Here is a 17,966-nt window from a genome sequence, read left to right as displayed (position 1 = left end):
ATTTTTTAAAATTTAGTTTGACCAGTAAGGTGGGATGTATCCACCTGGACATGACAGAGTCAAGTTAATTCCAAATCTTCTTTTAGATTATTGAGCACTGCCATAAATGATGTAAATTATTTTTAATGACTAACCCTATGGTATTTGTTTCTTGAGAACATTATCTTTGCAAATCCTGCCATCATTGAAATACTTTCAAAAACACTTGGAATGATCAATATCACAGTGTGACTATCTTTTATTTTTTATGATTAAATATTCATATTCACTGTCAGATCCAATAACTACAAGTAAGTAAGAACTTCCAGAAAAACTGCAACAAAACAATAAATTACAGTGTGAAACACTGCCTCTTTTAAAGAATGTGTAATTTCCATCTGGTATAGCACTTTCTTTTGATCAAGTTTGTAACACAGATGGCTTTTAATTAACAATAATAGGCCACAATTCAGGACATACCTTAAACAAATCTAAACATAGCTAATGTCAGAAAAATCATAACACAAAAAAAAACAACAAAAATTTATTTTTACAGGAAATTATTGATTTGTTTCTTTTACCATTCACTAATAGTTTGGTTCACATAATGTGTTACATTGAGTAATTTCATGCTTTTGCCTTTTGACAAAACTTTGTAGAATGAACGGCAACTGCCTGTTGTGGAGACAAGTGTAGAGGATGACATTTCAAAAGTCTTCTGGCTTTCATCCGCAAGTCAGGAAAGGCGGAAGACTTTAGAAATTTTGTCCTCTACACTTGTGTCTCCACAATAGGCAGTTGCCGTTCATTCCACAAAGTTTCATCATGAATACTCTGCCTAAATAATCTATCAAAGAATACTTTTGCCTTTTATTACAACACCATATTTGGTTTATTTGTATGTGTGTTCTTTGTAATTAGAGATCCTATAACAAACAATCATGACACTATGAAAACATTTTGGTATATTTTAGAAAAGTGTAAAAAAAAAACAGTTACTTACCCCAGATTTCAACAGTTTTTTAGCCACTTCCTTAGCATCTTTTTTTACTTCTGGTGCTACAAGAAAGTTAACATTTCTTCTAAATTAAAATATAGTTTTTATGAACTAAATAAAATCATCTACATTGGATAACAGTCTTAATTTTGAAACAGAATAACCATACATAGTTTAATTATTTATTTTCTATTTATTAAAAATGCCATTTGATCAAACAAAATGTTTAGTTCCATTTAATTTTTATCATTCAAAATAATAATACTTTTACTTTTTGTTGTTCATGCAATGAGTGATAATGTTAAATGTTATATCAATTAAGCATACAAAACAAATCCATTTATAACATTATGCAGAGATGCCAACTATTTCGAATGACTGAGCATAATGATTGTAGACAGAGCCCTTTATCATTTGCAGCTACTAGGCCTGACCAATGTCTCCAAGTTGTTCATTATTATATTATTATAATTTATTATTTATTACTGCTATAGATTACTCATTTATGACTGTTTTGTGTATTTAATAAATAAATACAAAAAATTCTTTTTCATATTCTGAATTCTTACTCATAAATGTCGTTATCTGCATCATTTTTGTCTTCGCCTCAGCCTTTTGTTGGTGAGATGCTGATTTTGTATGTCTAGAACAATTATTTATCCCGCCATGAGCCACAGAAAATTCGATGTGACAAACTGTACAAAACCCATGACTCTCACTGACTTTTAATGCAATAACTGGATATTTAGCACTATACTCTTTCTTAAATTTTTGATTCACATTTTTAGTCCTTTTAGATTTGCCAGAAACAAGACAATCTGGTGAACGAAGCCTCTTTTTTCCATCTTGTGAATGATTACATTGGTGTTTCTATGCCGCTTAAAAAACTAGAAATACCCATCTACGCCAGTGCTGACTGGCTGACAAGCACTGATGACGTAACTATGGATTCCCCCATGTACCCAGTATGGAGAAGCACCGCACTCAAACTATTGGTAGACATTGGAGATACAAATATTTTTTATTATTTTAAGCACACACTTGATTACCGCAAGTAGCCATTTAAACTATGTCTTTTATTTATTATCAAAATTTATTTGTATCTCACTAGAAATTTTCTTTTCACCCCTTTCAAGCCCTGGGGGAACAATTTATCACTTTGTAATATAGGCCTATATAATATATAACTTGGGAGTTGCAACAAGTTGTAATATTTGTGTGTATGAGCATATAGTTGTAATGTTTACACCCAAATCATAATGGTTGGCATCCCTGCATTACGTGATACTTACTGCACTTCACAGGGTTTTGAACTGCTGGCGGCTCTTGCTTAGGCGTTTTTAGTTGAAGTAGTGCCTTTTTCTGGAATAAGAAAAATGTTTGGTGCCTTGTGTAGATAAATATGAAAATAGTATTTCTAAGTACAAATATTAAACTGTGCAGTTTTTCATACCATAACCTATACACAAGTTTCCCTCTCATTTAATTAGACAGAATGAGGGAACTGTACAGAAAACTTAATATATATTTTTTAGCAAATTAAAAACAGATTTTTGTTATTAAAAACACCAAAAAGAAAACACACAAAGAAAAAAAGAAAAATGTGTAGCTTCTAAGACAAAAACCTGTATTATAGAAAACTGAATTGGATGGAAATATCTTGCTCACTCATTTTTAACTGATATGAGGTTTCATTTAATTATCAGGTTTAAAAATATACAAGTGATAAGTGTACAAACTTTTGTACATACAGCTTCAAGCAAAAAAATCATAATTTAAGATGGTTCCACGAAGAAAAACTATAGCATCTACAAGTCAGACTTTTCTAAATGTCATTGGAATATTTTGATGATGATACAGTATTTTCCTAGGTTCTTTGTCTTGCATATTTAATATTAAATTTAATGTCATCTCAGATGGAAGTTTCAGAATTAAAGAAATATTTTTTGTAAGATATTTCATCATTAGAGGGTTTATTAAATTCATTATTTTAGCTTGAGCTACTAATAACATATATTAACATTTTCTTACCTGATAATGTATTTTCTCTCAATATTTACCTCTAAAGATATCTCAATCATGGATTGACCTATAAGCATTTCTAAAATTTTTTATCTCTACCACCAATCATTCTGTGCCATCTATACTAGCATTGCTAATTATCTCTTCTCTTCTCGAACAATCCTCACTTTTGAGAATTGTCAGGTACAGATCAGAGATACTGCCATATCAATGAGGCGGAAGGGTGGGAAGTAGATCAGAGGAGGTAAGTACCTATCAGAAATACATTTTCAGTGTAAGAAAATGTTAACTTCCAAAACAGTCTTACCTTCACCTACCCTACGCTAGAATCCTAAATTGCAAAAATAAAGGAGACAGTGAATGCATATCAATATTCAATCAAGCTGTAAGCAACCACCCTGAAGGAACAAGTGTGCAAGTACCTAGAAAGAAAGCATACCTGTAGGGTATAACACTACTTCTGAAGCAGATGTGCTCTTCACCTAGTAATTAACACAGGAACAAAAGAACAGCAGAACTGAATTAGCATACATTAATGCATTCAAGAAAGACATACAGCACCGATTCAGTAAAAGAATGCTGTAAAACTATGACTTGAAACATCACAGCACTGACAAACACAGAAAGTCTAGTATGGAAACAACAATAGGCCTGTTTAAGTACATGCCAAGAGTATTGCCTTGCATTGTATCAGAGAATCCCAAGTGCATTATATCCAGACTAAACATCTAGCCTAAATAAATGCCTTGTATATGACATTGTGATCAACGAGTGGATCTTCCAGACAAAAGATAACCAGGGGAAGCATCTTGGGTATGTAAATTATAGGGAAAAAATAGATGTTTGAGCATGAGGGCTTTAATAACCAACCCATTATCAATATATGTCATACTTTGTCCACATATGTAAAAGACCACAACACCAAACATATTGATTATGGTATCGAAAAAACACTCTTATGCATGATGCTTTTCGCCAAGATGGACTGCACTTGGCATAATTCAATGTATTCCAAAAGGCTTTCCCTGGACGTTTTTTGCCTGAGCAAACTACATTTGTTGAATGTACAAGCGTGGTCTGCCGAAGCAAAAATATATATGGGAAGCACCTTGGATATTGAATATTATTGTATAGTTCATTGCTCAGTACCGTAATGATTATAAAAACTATAGCCCTCTTCTCACTGAGTGGGTACATGTGGGCTAGCAAACTTCATTTTGTTAATGAAAACTAGCTCAAAAGGAAATTTTTATGATCCACCACTTCAATGACTGGGAAATGGAAGGCCTGTCCTTCATTAGAAGAGAAGGAGTGAGATACATCTTGGCGAGTCTGGAAAAACAATACACTGCAGACAATGCAATTGGTGCCTGTGATTCCCTAATCTGAAAAGCAGATATACTCTGACTGTAGAAATTACAACTTAGTAAGGATGGGCAGAAATCCTCATCTGCTTTACTCATGAGGTACACGAGTAATAGTCCTTTATATATGAAACTAGTAGCTTTGAGTTAAATAAGTATATACACACATATACTGAGAGGCAATTAAAATGCAGCATACGTACATACAGTTAAACAATTTCAATTTGCACCATTATTGCTCAACCTGTATGAAACAACTCATTTTATTACTTGTTGCATTTGTAATGCCACTCTGTCTGTCTGCGTGTGTGTGTGTGTGTGTGTGTGTGTGTGTGTGTATAGATACATGGATACACATACCATCAGAGAAACTGCTGGTTGTCTTACAGAAACACTATCTCTACAGTAAGTATTATCGAGTGGAAATATAATATGAAGCATACATACAAAACTAGATAACACCTGTCATGAGGGGATCCTGAAGTACTGTATGTATCATCTAAAATGATACAGAAAATGTAATATGTCATTTTATCCCAGCCAAAGACTAACAGATGTATGTAGAAAGACAATACTTGTCCAAGGCAGACACTGCCAGGTTGTGCAGATAATGTGTGATGAAGGTATTGGAAGTTGTCCAAATAGCAAGTTGAATGAACTCCTCCAAAGGCCTGGCAAGGTGAGAAGCTAAAGACATAAATAGAAAAATGAGTGCAAAGAAGCAATGTGCAGATGGTGACTTTCTATGGATAAGCCAGAAGATGCCAGTCATATGAGTTGATGATGGTCAAAAAACACAAAGCAATGGCTTTAAATGGAGAACTGACAAGGTATGAGAGACAAAACTGAAATGCAATATGCAAATATTGAGGGATGCGCAGGATGGACATGACAAAAGCAATGGTAAAGAAGAGGACAAACTATCTGAAAACAGATTGGGAAGTGTTTAATAGGACAGTTCTACAACTAGAAACAGATGACACAGACAAATCCTGAACAAATAACCATATGAGGAACTATAAAAGATGAAATACAGAAGGAGGGCAGTGGCAGAATCCATGGCAAATGAACCAAGGTCTGAAGATATACCACTGCTTTTGGTACACAGTCAAGTACATTTACTAAAATTAAACAAAAAGTAATGTTCAAACTCTAAATGGAAATTCAAACTAAAGTAACTTTTAAAAATCAATAAACCAAATACTGTGCTGAGAAGACATAACAGACGTAAATTATCATGTGAGGATTTCAGTCAGTCTCACAGATCTCTTGAGAAAAAGAACAATACAAGACTAAGGAAATTACTAGGATGTGCAGTAGAAAGGAATGTCCACATAGTAGTTATATCCTTTCTCACTAAAAATCATAACAGGAAAGGAAGAAATTATTATCTGAGCACAAGACAGGAACTCTCTGCAAAACAAAGCCTGTACTCTTTCAGAGAAATCATTGACTCCAAGATCTTGGAACTTACATCAGAACCATTGCTAACTGTTTCAGGAACTTCCTCATTTGCCACATTAAATTTCAAATTCATGTGAACAAATCAGTTGGTTAATTGGTTGGTTGATTTAGTGACTTATGGCACAAAGCAACTAGATCTATCTGCTCTGGCACTATCACCACTATGCCTATTCCATTCTTGGACTATGGTCCTGTATTCAAGGCTCATCTCCATGCCAGTTGGCAGTCGACTTGGAGTGAGCAACGCGAAAACAAGCTTTTCCAAATAAAACCCTTTATTGGACTTTGGCCGTCTTGCTTCCACAAGAATTGGAAGGAGGAAGTTGTTTTAACTGGGCTATGCATTGGTCACAATTTTTTAACTTATCATTTTCTTTTGTCTGAAACTGATGCACCAGTGTGTAGTCTATATAACACTTAGATCACTACAAGCCACATTTTACCAACGTGAATACCAACGTGGCCTGGTATCCAGAAAAACTGGATAAAAGTAGATGTTAATGAGAAATGGGCCAGTCGGTTTTGAACATCAGCAAGAACAGGGTGTGAATTAATGTGAAGCAATTCCAGGGCCAGTAGAGAACTAAGTGAGTCAGTATAAATAGTGCAGTTGGAGTACTGCTTAGCTTCAACATGACCCAAGGCAAGAGAAATGGCATACAGTTCAGCAGTGAGCACAGAAGCTATAGAGGGGATTCTGTGCACAACCACCGAACCACAACAAACCATGGTAGAGCCCACAGAGTCACCTGATTTGGAACTATCTGTATAAATTGGAATGGAAAAATTACTTGAAAGATGTTCAGTAAATGAAAGATAGTATTTTCAATCAGGAGTATCTGCTTTCCTCAGATGACTTAAAGAAAGGTCACATTTGGGGACTGTAAAAGGTCATGGTGGGATGGGCTGACCAGTGGATACTGCAATGTTATCCAAGGACAGACCCAATTCATCCAATTGCACCTGGATGCAAAGGCCAAAAGGAGCAAGGGCAGATCATCTGCTCTGAAAAAGTATGGCCCATTGAGGAAGGAAAACACAATCCCAGGTGGGATGCTTTGGTAAGTACGAAGTTTCGAATAATATAGTAAAGACAGCTGCAATGCAAACGGCAAAGATGCAAAGAAGGTTCATGAGATTCTACATATAAGCTCTGAACTGGGGAGGTGCATGATGGGGTCCAGCATCTTTAACGATGAGTGTCTGGCAGAGCCATAGACCAGTGATCCATAGTCGAGATTCAATCAAAAACGAGCACGATACATCTTTAACATAGAACATTGATCCAGTCCCCAACTGGTGGTAGAGAGGACATGGAGGATGTTCAGTTTTCTTGTGCATTTAACCCGTAGCTGCTTAATGTTGGTATAAAGATCAGCTTACGGTCAAAGATAAGCCCCAAGAACTTGGTCTCAGGAACTACTGGCAGAGAAACTTCACCAATACGGAGTTCAGGATCAGGGTGAAAACCCTGTTGGCAGCAAAACTGCATGCAAACGGTTTTAAAGAGAGAAAACTTAAAGCCGTTTGCCATAGTCCACTTCAGTACATGATTGAGAGCAGTTTGTAGTTGGCGCTCAATATATCTCATGTTCAACGACTGACATGAGATGTGACAGTCGTCGACAAAGATCCCATTAGCAACAGTGAGAGGGAGTTGTTCAGTGATGTCATTAATCTTTATACTGAAAAGTGTGACACTCAAAACACAGCCCTGAGGGATTCCAAGTTCCTGTAGAAAAGTACAGGAAAGTATCCAACCAGCACAAACTTGGAATTTCCTGTTCATTAAAAAATTTTTAATAAAAATTGGTAAATGGCCACATAACCCATATATATGGAAGTCTCACAAAATGCCATACCTCCATCTTGTGTCATAAGCCTTCTCAATGTCAAAGAATATTGACACAAGATGTTGTCATTTGAGAAAGGCTTCTCTGATTAATGTTTCAAGTCGAATCAGGTGGTCCATGGTGGAGTACTGTTGTCAGAACCCACACTGGGTGGGCGAGAGGAGGTTGTTTGATTCGAGGAACCAAACAAGACAAGCATTAACCATCCTCTCTAAGGTCTTACAAAGACAGCTCATAAAAGCAATTGGACAGTTGTTTGAAGGAATATTGGGATCTTTCCCAGGCTTAGAGAAAGATAAAGTAATAGCCTGGCACCAGGCATTAGGACAAACATTCTCCTGCCAGACGTGGTTAAAAATATTTAGAAGAATATCAAGAGAAGAAGGAAAGAGATAACACAGCATGTCATAGTGTACATTATCAGGTCCAACAGACGTACTGCCAGACCGATGATGGGCCAGTTTCAGTTCCACCAGTGAAAAGGGACGATTATAGTCATAGAGACAGTCAATTCGAAAGGAAAGAGGTGAATGCTCTGCCAGAGTTTTGATGGCCAAGAAGGTGGAGGAACAAGGAGAAGTGCTAGATACCTGGCAAAAGCTTTCACCAGGAGTATCAGCAATGCTCCAGATATCAGCTACTGCTTGCCCATCAGAATAAGATTGAAAGGGGGACAGAATTGTAATGCCCACTGACTTTTCAAACCCTGTCCCATATGACTTTGGAACTGGTGGTAGAAGATATGCCAGTTGTAAACTTTATCCAAGATTCCTCCTGGCTTTGACGTCTTACCCACCTAGCATGTTCACGGGCTCGCTTTAAAGCGATGCAGTTTGAAAGTGCGAGATATCTACAAAAAGTATCCCAGGCCCGTTTTTGACCCTCCCTTGCCATATGGCAGGCAGGATTCCACCACGGACAAGGAAATAGTGGAAAATGTGTCAAGGTTTTAGGAATACATTGAGCAGCTGCTTGTATAATACAGTCAGTTACTGCTGCCACACAGTTGTCTATTGATGGCTGACAGACGATGGCAGGATCAAGTTCTGCGAGAGCAGTGAAAGTGGACCAGTCTGTCTGATCCAGCTTCCACCGAGGCATGCAGGATGGGTGGTATCGACCAGGGCCAGTTTCTCTCAAAAGTATAGGAAAGTTATCACTGCCTTGTGGATTATTGTCAACCCTCCATAAAAAAAGGGAGAATAATGTAGGGGAGCAAACTGAGAGATCAATAGCAGTAAAGGACTGACTAGATGTGTGAAAATAAGTGGAAGAACCAGTATTGAAAAGAGAAAGGTTGTGAGTAGAGAGCATACACTTCACAGAGCGACCCCTCCTATCAATAACAGCACTTCCCCAGAGGGGATGATGTCCATTAAAATCCCCCAGGATTAGAAAGGGAGATGGCAACTGTTCAATGAGAGCATCAAGGTCTGATTGATCAGGTGACAGGTAGAGAAAACAAACAGTGATGGTATGACCCAAGAAAACACGGATGGCTATGGCCTCCAAGGGTGTGTTCAGTGATAAAGACAGGGTAAGCACATGCTGATCAACCAACAGTGCCACTCCTCCATGTTCTCGTCCATCACACAGCATGTCACTTCTGTACAGAGAAAACTGCCAAAAGGTAACAGTATCAGCTGGTTTCAGAAATGTTTCCTGCAAGGAAATACATACAGGATGATAGGAAGCAACCAGTGTTTTAATGTCATCCAGATTAGAATGTAAATCTCAACACTTTCATTATATCAAGGTGGCCATTTTTAATTATGTGTAGGTGAATTGGCTGGAAAACCCTTCTGTTTACGACCACATATTTTTTCCTTACTGTCCTTATTAGGGGGAGGTCTATCGACCTCCATGGATCCTGCCCTGGGTCAATTGGACAGGTCTTTGTTGTTGGAAGGGGATTCCAGATTAGAACGTACACCTCAACAGTTCCATTATATCAAGGTGGCCATTTTTAATGATGTGTACACAAATTGGATGGAAAAACCCTTCTGTTTAAGACCACATCTTTTTTCCTTATTGTCCTTATTCGGAAGAAGTCTCTTGGGTCGATTGGACAGGTCTTTGTTGTTGGAAGGGATTCCAGTGACTAAAGGCGTGAATGAATGATTATTTTGCATCTTGGGATGGGAGAAAAAGATGTATCTACAGAAATACCTGTATTTGGAACCAAAGGATGTGGATCTTGGGGTTTGTTGGAATGTATGGGAGGAACAGAGATAGGTGTAGAAGTTGATTCATCAACTTTTTTAACCATGGAGGTCAAAATGCTTTTCATGTGTTTTGAGAACGATTCTCTTGGAGGCACAGAGAGATCTATCTGCACTCCCACTGTAGTTGTGGAATGAAGTGCAGCAGCATATGTCCGAGATGAAGTGGTGGACAGCAATTTCTGAGTCTCAAGATAACTAATGTTTTGAGTCATTTTCAAATGCTGCACCTCTTTTTCGTCCAACCATTTAGGGCAAGAACGAAAGTAGGAAGGGTGAGAACCATTGCAGTTCACACAACGTGGGTCTGTGTCACACTCTTAGGCATCGTAGTCCTTGCCATCACAATGAGCACGTCAGGGAACCATGACATGACATCTTTGAATGACCAAACCTCTGACACTGGAAACATCAGAGAGGGTTTGAAATGTACAGCTGTACCCTGCAATTTAGATAACCTGCCTTGATGGTGGCAGGTGCATCTGGTGATGTAAATGTGAAAGCAAGGATATCTGTCGGCAGTGTAACTCCATCTTTGCGAGTGGAGATGTGCCTCACTGCAAAAACTCCTTGAGTGAAGAAACCAGCGAGAATCTCTGACTCGGGGACGTTCTTCAAATTCCTCTCAACAATAAGTCCTCGTGATGAATTCAAAGTAGCATGAGGTGTAACCTCAATAGGTATATCCCCAATTGCTTTTGAATTCAAAAGGAGTTCACTGTGTGAGGATGTGGATGTTTCAACCAATATGTCTCCAGATCGAAGCTTCTTTACTGACTTTGGAGAATCAGCAAGTCCCTCCAGTCCTTTCTGAATAAAAAAGAGGGACATTTGCCCTAGAGGTTTCTCTGAAAGAGAATGTAGAATGAGAAAATGAGGTACAACTGGTGGTACAGATGTTGAAGATTGCAGATCAGAGTCCATGAGATGTGGTCATTTACCTATTGATTGTTTTTTCACTATTTTATTTGAATTTTTATTTGGAGGATCCATAGGAAAAAAGAAAATTTCGCTGCCCACTGACCCCACCCATCATGGAGCCCTACGAGGGGACACACTACAATGTCAAGCTAGGACACTGCAGCAACTCCAGGGTTTTGTGAGCACTATACCCAAACACCAGCATCAGACACAATATCCACAACACCCATTGAGAACTTCCAACACTGGTGTTTGGTTGACCCTAGCCCAAGTGGACCAGCCGACTGACCCAAGGGGTGCCACCCAAAGACCGCCCATCTACAGGTATTCAAGGCCAAAGTGGTGTGTTAGGGTTGAACCCCTCAACCACCAAGATTCTCTCCTTCCCTTCACGGGACGCCACACACAGTGAACACGTGGATGGAAGTTTAGATCCAGGAGGAGGTAACCTGAATGAACAGAACCTACCCTGGGATCTCCCCTCACCACGTACAGGAATCCACACCAAGGGGAAAACAAATAAGAATTTGGAAAACAGAAATATTCTAAAACAACTGAGCAGAAATAATAAAAATCAAACACAACTTCAAATAATTTTGTTCTTTAGTTTTACATGTCCTTGGCTAAATTAGTTAGATATTTAATGAGAAAACTTGTTTTATCATCAGTTCAGTGAAGACTTTAAAAATTATTATATTCCTTTCTAATTGTGAAAGTGAATGGTCACCAAAGTTAATATACATTTGAAAATTCCTTATTTTGGATAGAGAAAATCTGAAAAAAAAAGTTAATGCATCGCATACAAAATAGATGTTTTAGAATAGCAAAGAAATGAAACTGCAAAAATTGTCTTCACATTTATTTATTAATTACACTCAATACTAGAAAGGCCTTTTTTAGTTGTGAAAGAGTTAATTGCATTTCTGCTTTTCTAGATGAGTTAACTCCAGTGTATTTTGACTAACAAAGCCTTTAATAATGTGTTATACAAGATTGATTAGCAAGGTGGATGCTGGTAAAATTATTATTTGTCTGCACAAAACTACACAATGGGCTATGTGCTCTGCCCACCATAGGCATCGAAACCTGGATCTTTTGAGCATTCTAAGTCTGCAGATATACCATTTTGCTAATAGGGAGCATAAAATTATTGAAGATATTAAAATACAGATAAAGATCACACCAACTGGTACAAATAAATGTACTGTGATAAATGTGAAATAATTTTATAATTGGAAAAATGTATCACAGCCTGTTTTAGGACTTCTATATTACAGTACTTGTGCCAATAATATTTATTAATGGTACTTAAGACATTGAAAAAACAATTTCCTAGAGAAAACATTCCTTCACTAAAAAGGGCTATATAGGCATAAAAAGACCAGAAAATTAAAAGTATTCTCAATACTGGTGTATTATTTGTGAGAATTCACAGAAAACACATGCTTTGCAAAAATATTTACATGTTGTTTCAAATGACTAATTGTATGTCATCATAATTTTTAAGAATGTCTGTACAGATAATCCTTTATTGAACCTTTGTGAATAGAATATTAATTTTTCTTTGTTTTTGTTTTGGTAAGCTAAAAATACTTATTTTGAATAGTCCTGCATATGTTCATGTAAATCCATTAGAGAGTCCTCAAACCACCCTTTTTGGGGCTCAATTTGGAATACTTCCAAATTCCTGAAATTAGAATACTGATTTTAATCACTTACATATTAATGCAAATTTTCAAATAAATCAATTCAGTTTAACTCTTCATGATTCACTTTGAAATATATATCATACACATATACTGTGAATGTCATAAATCTACATACCAGATTAAGTTATTCTGTAAATGCTGTTGGAGAAGCAACAATGATTGGATTAGAATTAAACATAAAGCTACACAATGGACTATCTGTGTTCAGCCAACCACAGGTATTAAAACCTGATTTCTAGTGATGTGTGTCACTAGACATATTGTTGTGCCACTGGGGGGCTGTGGGAGAAGTTCAGACACAAGTCAACATTGATATGTATGCATTGAAGATTACATATATACACACACACGAAGATCATTAAAATGTATCATGTATTTAGGATGTCATAATTTGGAAAGAATATGTGTCTTGTGGCAAGGAAATACCTTTATTGTATAAAACCTTAGTTGGAGTATTGTATTATACAAAAAACAGGACATCAGCAAACTGGAAAGAATTTCACAGCTGTTTAATGATACCTATTTTAGGAGATGGAAGAGACAAAAAGAGGCTTTTCTCTGGAGAGTAGAAGAATTAGAAGTGACTTTAGTTACTCATTCAAAAGTATGTTGTTGTTTCTTAAGAACTGGAATAAATTAGTGTAGATACTAAAATATAAATTCTTTTAAACTTTCACATGGTCAACCTACGGATATGAAGGAGTATGTATGATCTATTTTTGATGTTTTTATTGACTTTATTGACTATTTTAATGACTAAGGAGTGACCCTGATGAGTCAAATAGCCTTCTGTCACCTTGCTCCTCCAACTGCTCATTGCTCTTACAAAAAAGGGATGTAGAGATGAACTAAAAATTCTGGACCTTTTATTCAAGAAAAAATAATGTAATGTAGAAATAGTTTTAAATACAACAGAAATATCTTGATTCTAATACATACTTTTCTTTTTAGTTTCTGGTATTTCTTTTGTAACATCTCTTCTTCTTCTGTAAACTGCGATGGAAAATGAAGGTACACCATGTTTCTTGCCTGTAAGTAACCAGAGATACAACTGTATAATATTTTTACATCTATTCTGAAATTATAAGCATACAGAGATGCACATAGTGGTAGGAATCTAAGATGTTTCCCTTCTGAATTTGTCTACATGAATTGGTACAGTTCAAATAATCACACACAAAGCAGGCAATATAACAAGGGGTAATGTTACTTTATTCTCATTTTTTATATCTAATATGATACAACATAAAAATAGTAATCTGTTTAATTTGTATGTGTTTGTATATATGAAAACACACCTGCATGCATGATATCCTATTAAAATTGTTAATTACCAATTACAATAAATGAAGAGATAATAACAATTGTACCTTTGCTCATAATAGCTAAAAAACTCCACTGAGTCACTATGGGTTTTTTAAAAGGGTCAAGACTAATAATGATCCTTTAATAGATCTTATGGTGAAGCGTATTATAGAATAAGTGATTAGCATTGTTTTTATTAGAATATTTACTGTTGAAGTGAGGAATGGATCCCCAAGCTAATCACTTTGTTTCAAAATTATGGAAGATTTTTAACTTAACACTGACTTGATTGTGCTGCAAAAATACTTCAAAACTTCTTAATAACACTTTTGGCTTTGACTGTATTCATCCTATACATTTGGATATTAATGATATTACTTTTTAAGGTCTAGAAACTTAGATACAGACAAATGTTTTTGAACAAAACTATTTTTTAGTGTGAGTTATAAATTTTAAGAATGGTTGCCAATGATATGCTTTGGGATATTGAGCCTAAATTCCTTTTGTTACATTGGTACAAGGAGAGGAAGATCTATATATAAGTTGATGCAAAAATTTAATATAAGTGAAAGATTATTGTTTGTCTCATTTTCATTTTAGATTTTAGTTCACTGAATGGCTTCCTGTCACCTTGTCTTTTGTTCTTGTACACCATCAGCTGAAACTTCACAGCCAGTATTTATTTACTGTTTACGCTTAATGTTCAAACCAGTGAATGTTATAGCAATGATAACTTCTAATTAGAGTAAGCTAGTTACTTAGAGCCAAACTAAACATCAACTGATTATCACCATAGCTAACTAAATACACTTTTCTAATGTATTTGGTTGTAAAATGTAGAATGCTTTTTTTTGTCACTTAGGTACCCTTGATATTAACCAAAGTTTTAACTGAAAACATATCTCCCAAGATTTAGCCAGCTTAGATTTAAATTAAACTTAAATACTGATGCTAGATCACTACATCTATTTTCTGTATAAATTTTAGGTACATAATAAGAATAAGACTGATACTATAAAGATTTGGAAATACGACTTTCTTGAAATTAAGAGTTTGTTTTAAAGGGACAGATAAAAGCCTGAAAAAAACAAAAACAATAACAACAAAAGTATAATTCATTTGAGGGATAACTAAATATATTTTAGTATTCTCTCTTATATTTTCAAACTTTTCTGGAACTGCTTAACATAATGTGTGACACAACCCTTGATTACTAAATTACTTAAGTATGCTTGTGACTTTAATACATGCAAAGCAACCTGCAGCAGTCTTACATTGTTAAAAATTGGAACATATATGAAGTGGTAAAAAAATCCAGTAAAAGGGAATGAACAAAAAAATTTATCTCCAGATATGAGATGTCATGTCATTTAATATCTTTCATAAAAGAGCAGTCTCAATGGTTTGAATATATATAAATATATACACACACATAAAAAGGATATTCTCTAAGTATTCAAGACATCTTAATTCCATGTCAGAAAAAAAAAGAAAGTTTAACTAATAAAATCTCAAAATTTTATACAATGACCTCTGTATATCACAATATGAAACTAATACTTGTTTAGGAAAATAATTTTTGATTCATCTGAGGCAAAGAAAAATGTATCCAAAGTAAACATGGTATTAAAAAATTAATAGAAAGATCACCCCCGTAAAACAATTTTTAAAACTATGTGGTGCTTTTGTGACTCTTTGTATTACCCAATACAAATGTGGAGTGTTTACTTACATTTTTAATTTCTGTATGCTGTGCTTTTCATACTTATTGTAAACATAGTTGGTTCATCACTTCATGTGTCCAAAGAATTAGTTGAGAGTTTTAGGCTATAATATTAGGTGTAATTTTTTAATTTCATTGGTATAGATTGATTTACTGTACAGTTTCATCTCTTAACTATAGAAATTTGAGTTGTAAAACTATAGTAGTAGTAACATTATCAATTTGTGAAGAAATAAATTCTTCCTGAATACTAGGCAGTGATGAAATTAAAGGCTTTAAAAAATTAGGACCAGTATCAAATTTGTTTAGTGGGAGATGAAGTTTACCATGTTAACTTAGAGTTTGTCTCTTTTATTTTAATTAGGTAAATTCAAAAATTTAAGCCATCTTTTGAAAAAGCAGAATAGATTATTGATTTTCTCTTACTAAAAACTATGTTATATGAATTTAAAAAAAAAAAAAAACATTTATTGAAGATGCAATCTTAGAAATTAAATTTTCCATATATCATGAAACAATCTTGGCATAATAGTTTATTTATAATATACCATAAACTCAATTTCAACTTACCATCAGCTTAAAGATAATTATTTTATGTGATGCACATAAATTTATCTAACTAAACCTTCATACGTACATGCAGCACGTGTACGTTTTCAACGAGGAAAGAAGTCAATCAGTCACAAACGAATCTAGTTAGTTATTTAAAAACGTTAACTGTAGCCTATAGGTTATAACTTTCTGTACACGTGAACAACTACGTCAGCCCAAAACAAATCTTTTATGGTTTTTAAAAACATGAAATGTAGCCTGTAAGTTCCAAATTTCTGTACACATTAACACGTATTAAAAGCTTGTTGTTGTTTTTTTTTTTGTAGTGGTTTATCATTGTGCTACTGGGGAACAAACAATAAGATGAATGTATTGACATAGCCAGTTTGTAAACCATACTTAATACTACTGACAGTACTGTTACTATGATATTTATTCTTAATATTTACTTTCACAGTTAATAACTTTATTACAGTATAGATTGTATACTAAGAGTAATACAATCACAACTGAATAGTGAATATTAAACCACAATAGTATTAAAAGAAGTACACACATAAAACTGAATCTACTCCTCGAGACAATATTCCTGGCTGTAATTCGAAGGAAACAATTTCTCGAATATAAGCTCGCCAAATAATTCAACTCAATTTTTTTTAATAAACTGTGAAAGTTGTAAATAAACACAATTGTCACATACACTTCACATATTTGAGAATTTTGGATAAACTGTGTGGCGTCACCTATTGAAAATAAAGCGAAAACGTTTTTTCACTAATTTATTTTGAGCAAAATAAAAACAAATCAGATTAAGCATATACAATATTTGTTTATTTGTTTGAAATTAAGCATAAAGCTACACAATGAGCTATCTATACTCTGCCCACTACGGGTATCGAAACCCAATTTTTAACGTTTTAAATTCGCAGATATCCGTTATGCCATGGGGGCAATTGAAAGATAAACTTCTGTTCAACTCTTAGAAGTTTGGGGTTATATTAAAACAAAAACAAGCCAATTTTAAAACTTTTCATGATTGATGAAATAAATAACATTTAGTAAGTCTTTTTTTTGTTGAATCTAGTTTTCTGTTTTCTTATATATTGAATACATATTGAAATATTCTTTAGGATATAGACAGTGCCTCTAAATAATTTTCAATATATCATTTTTGTTTACTTTTATAATTTTTGTACAAAGCTACAAAAGTTTTACAGGAATATTCATTTCTTAGCTTGAACCAACAGATTAGAGGGAAGACAGCTATTCAGTAGTACCAACCGCCAACTTTGAAATGGAAAAGAAACAATGGAGCGTTAGGGCGACCTTCAATAATTTTTTATACGACCAGCTTATCTTTTGGACTACAATATCTTAAAATTGTTTGTGTTTCAGAGAAAAAGACATAAAAGCCGATCGTATGGGGTTTTTGGAGTTGCATATAAACTATAATTTCTGTTGTTCAAACGTGTTCTATTGCTGTGCAGATTCGTTTGAATTATTTGATAAAAGTACCACTGTGTTTAGTCTAATTTATTTATTCATGAGTGTTTGCTCCAGGCTGTTTACTGATAAGCAAAGTTTCTTAAAGAATAATGTCTCCCTCTGGGACAGCGGTAAATCTACAGCATTTTATTCCCCTCGATGGATACAGCAGATAGCCCAATGTAGCTGTACTATAAGAAATAAACACACATGAATAATACTTCAACAGAAACTTCAAAATTAATGTACGGCTTTTTTTTTTTTAAGTTAACTTGCAGAATTTCCTTGTTAATCGATCTATAACAAATAGGTGTCTCTCTTTAGTAACTTGATCAACGAACAATAGACGGACTAAACGATTATAAATTGG

General features: G+C 34.9%; 1 protein-coding gene across 6 annotated transcripts in view; it reads right to left on the bottom strand.

Annotated features, from left to right (window-relative positions):
• Nucleotides 1-16,847, bottom strand: part of Nelf-E (negative elongation factor E) — a 29,992-nt gene extending 13,145 nt beyond the window's left edge. For 3 of the 6 annotated variants that reach the window (XR_013014695.1, XM_076457835.1, XM_076457820.1), the window contains exons 1-4: nucleotides 16,130-16,266; nucleotides 13,471-13,560; nucleotides 2,269-2,338; nucleotides 983-1,038 (exon numbers count right to left, since the gene is read on the bottom strand). Coding sequence is in view for 4 of the 6 variants with exons in the window: in XM_076457835.1 (XP_076313950.1) it covers nucleotides 983-1,038; nucleotides 2,269-2,338; nucleotides 13,471-13,560; nucleotides 16,130-16,132 (219 nt within the window). In the remaining 2 variants the exon portion in view is untranslated. Of the gene's footprint in view, nucleotides 1-982; nucleotides 1,039-2,268; nucleotides 2,339-13,470; nucleotides 13,561-16,129; nucleotides 16,267-16,667 lie in introns of those variants that run through there. The other 3 variants (XR_013014696.1, XM_076457828.1, XM_076457842.1) reach the window with 2 other exon arrangements.
• Nucleotides 16,848-17,966: the final 1,119 nt, after the last annotated feature.

The sequence above is a fragment of the Tachypleus tridentatus genome, chromosome 1, assembly GCF_004210375.1.
Source record: "Tachypleus tridentatus isolate NWPU-2018 chromosome 1, ASM421037v1, whole genome shotgun sequence".
NCBI classification, from domain to species: Eukaryota; Metazoa; Arthropoda; class Merostomata; order Xiphosura; family Limulidae; genus Tachypleus; species Tachypleus tridentatus.
The sequence above is the reverse complement of the archived record's forward strand: the minus strand, read 5'-3'. Positions and strand labels throughout refer to the sequence as shown.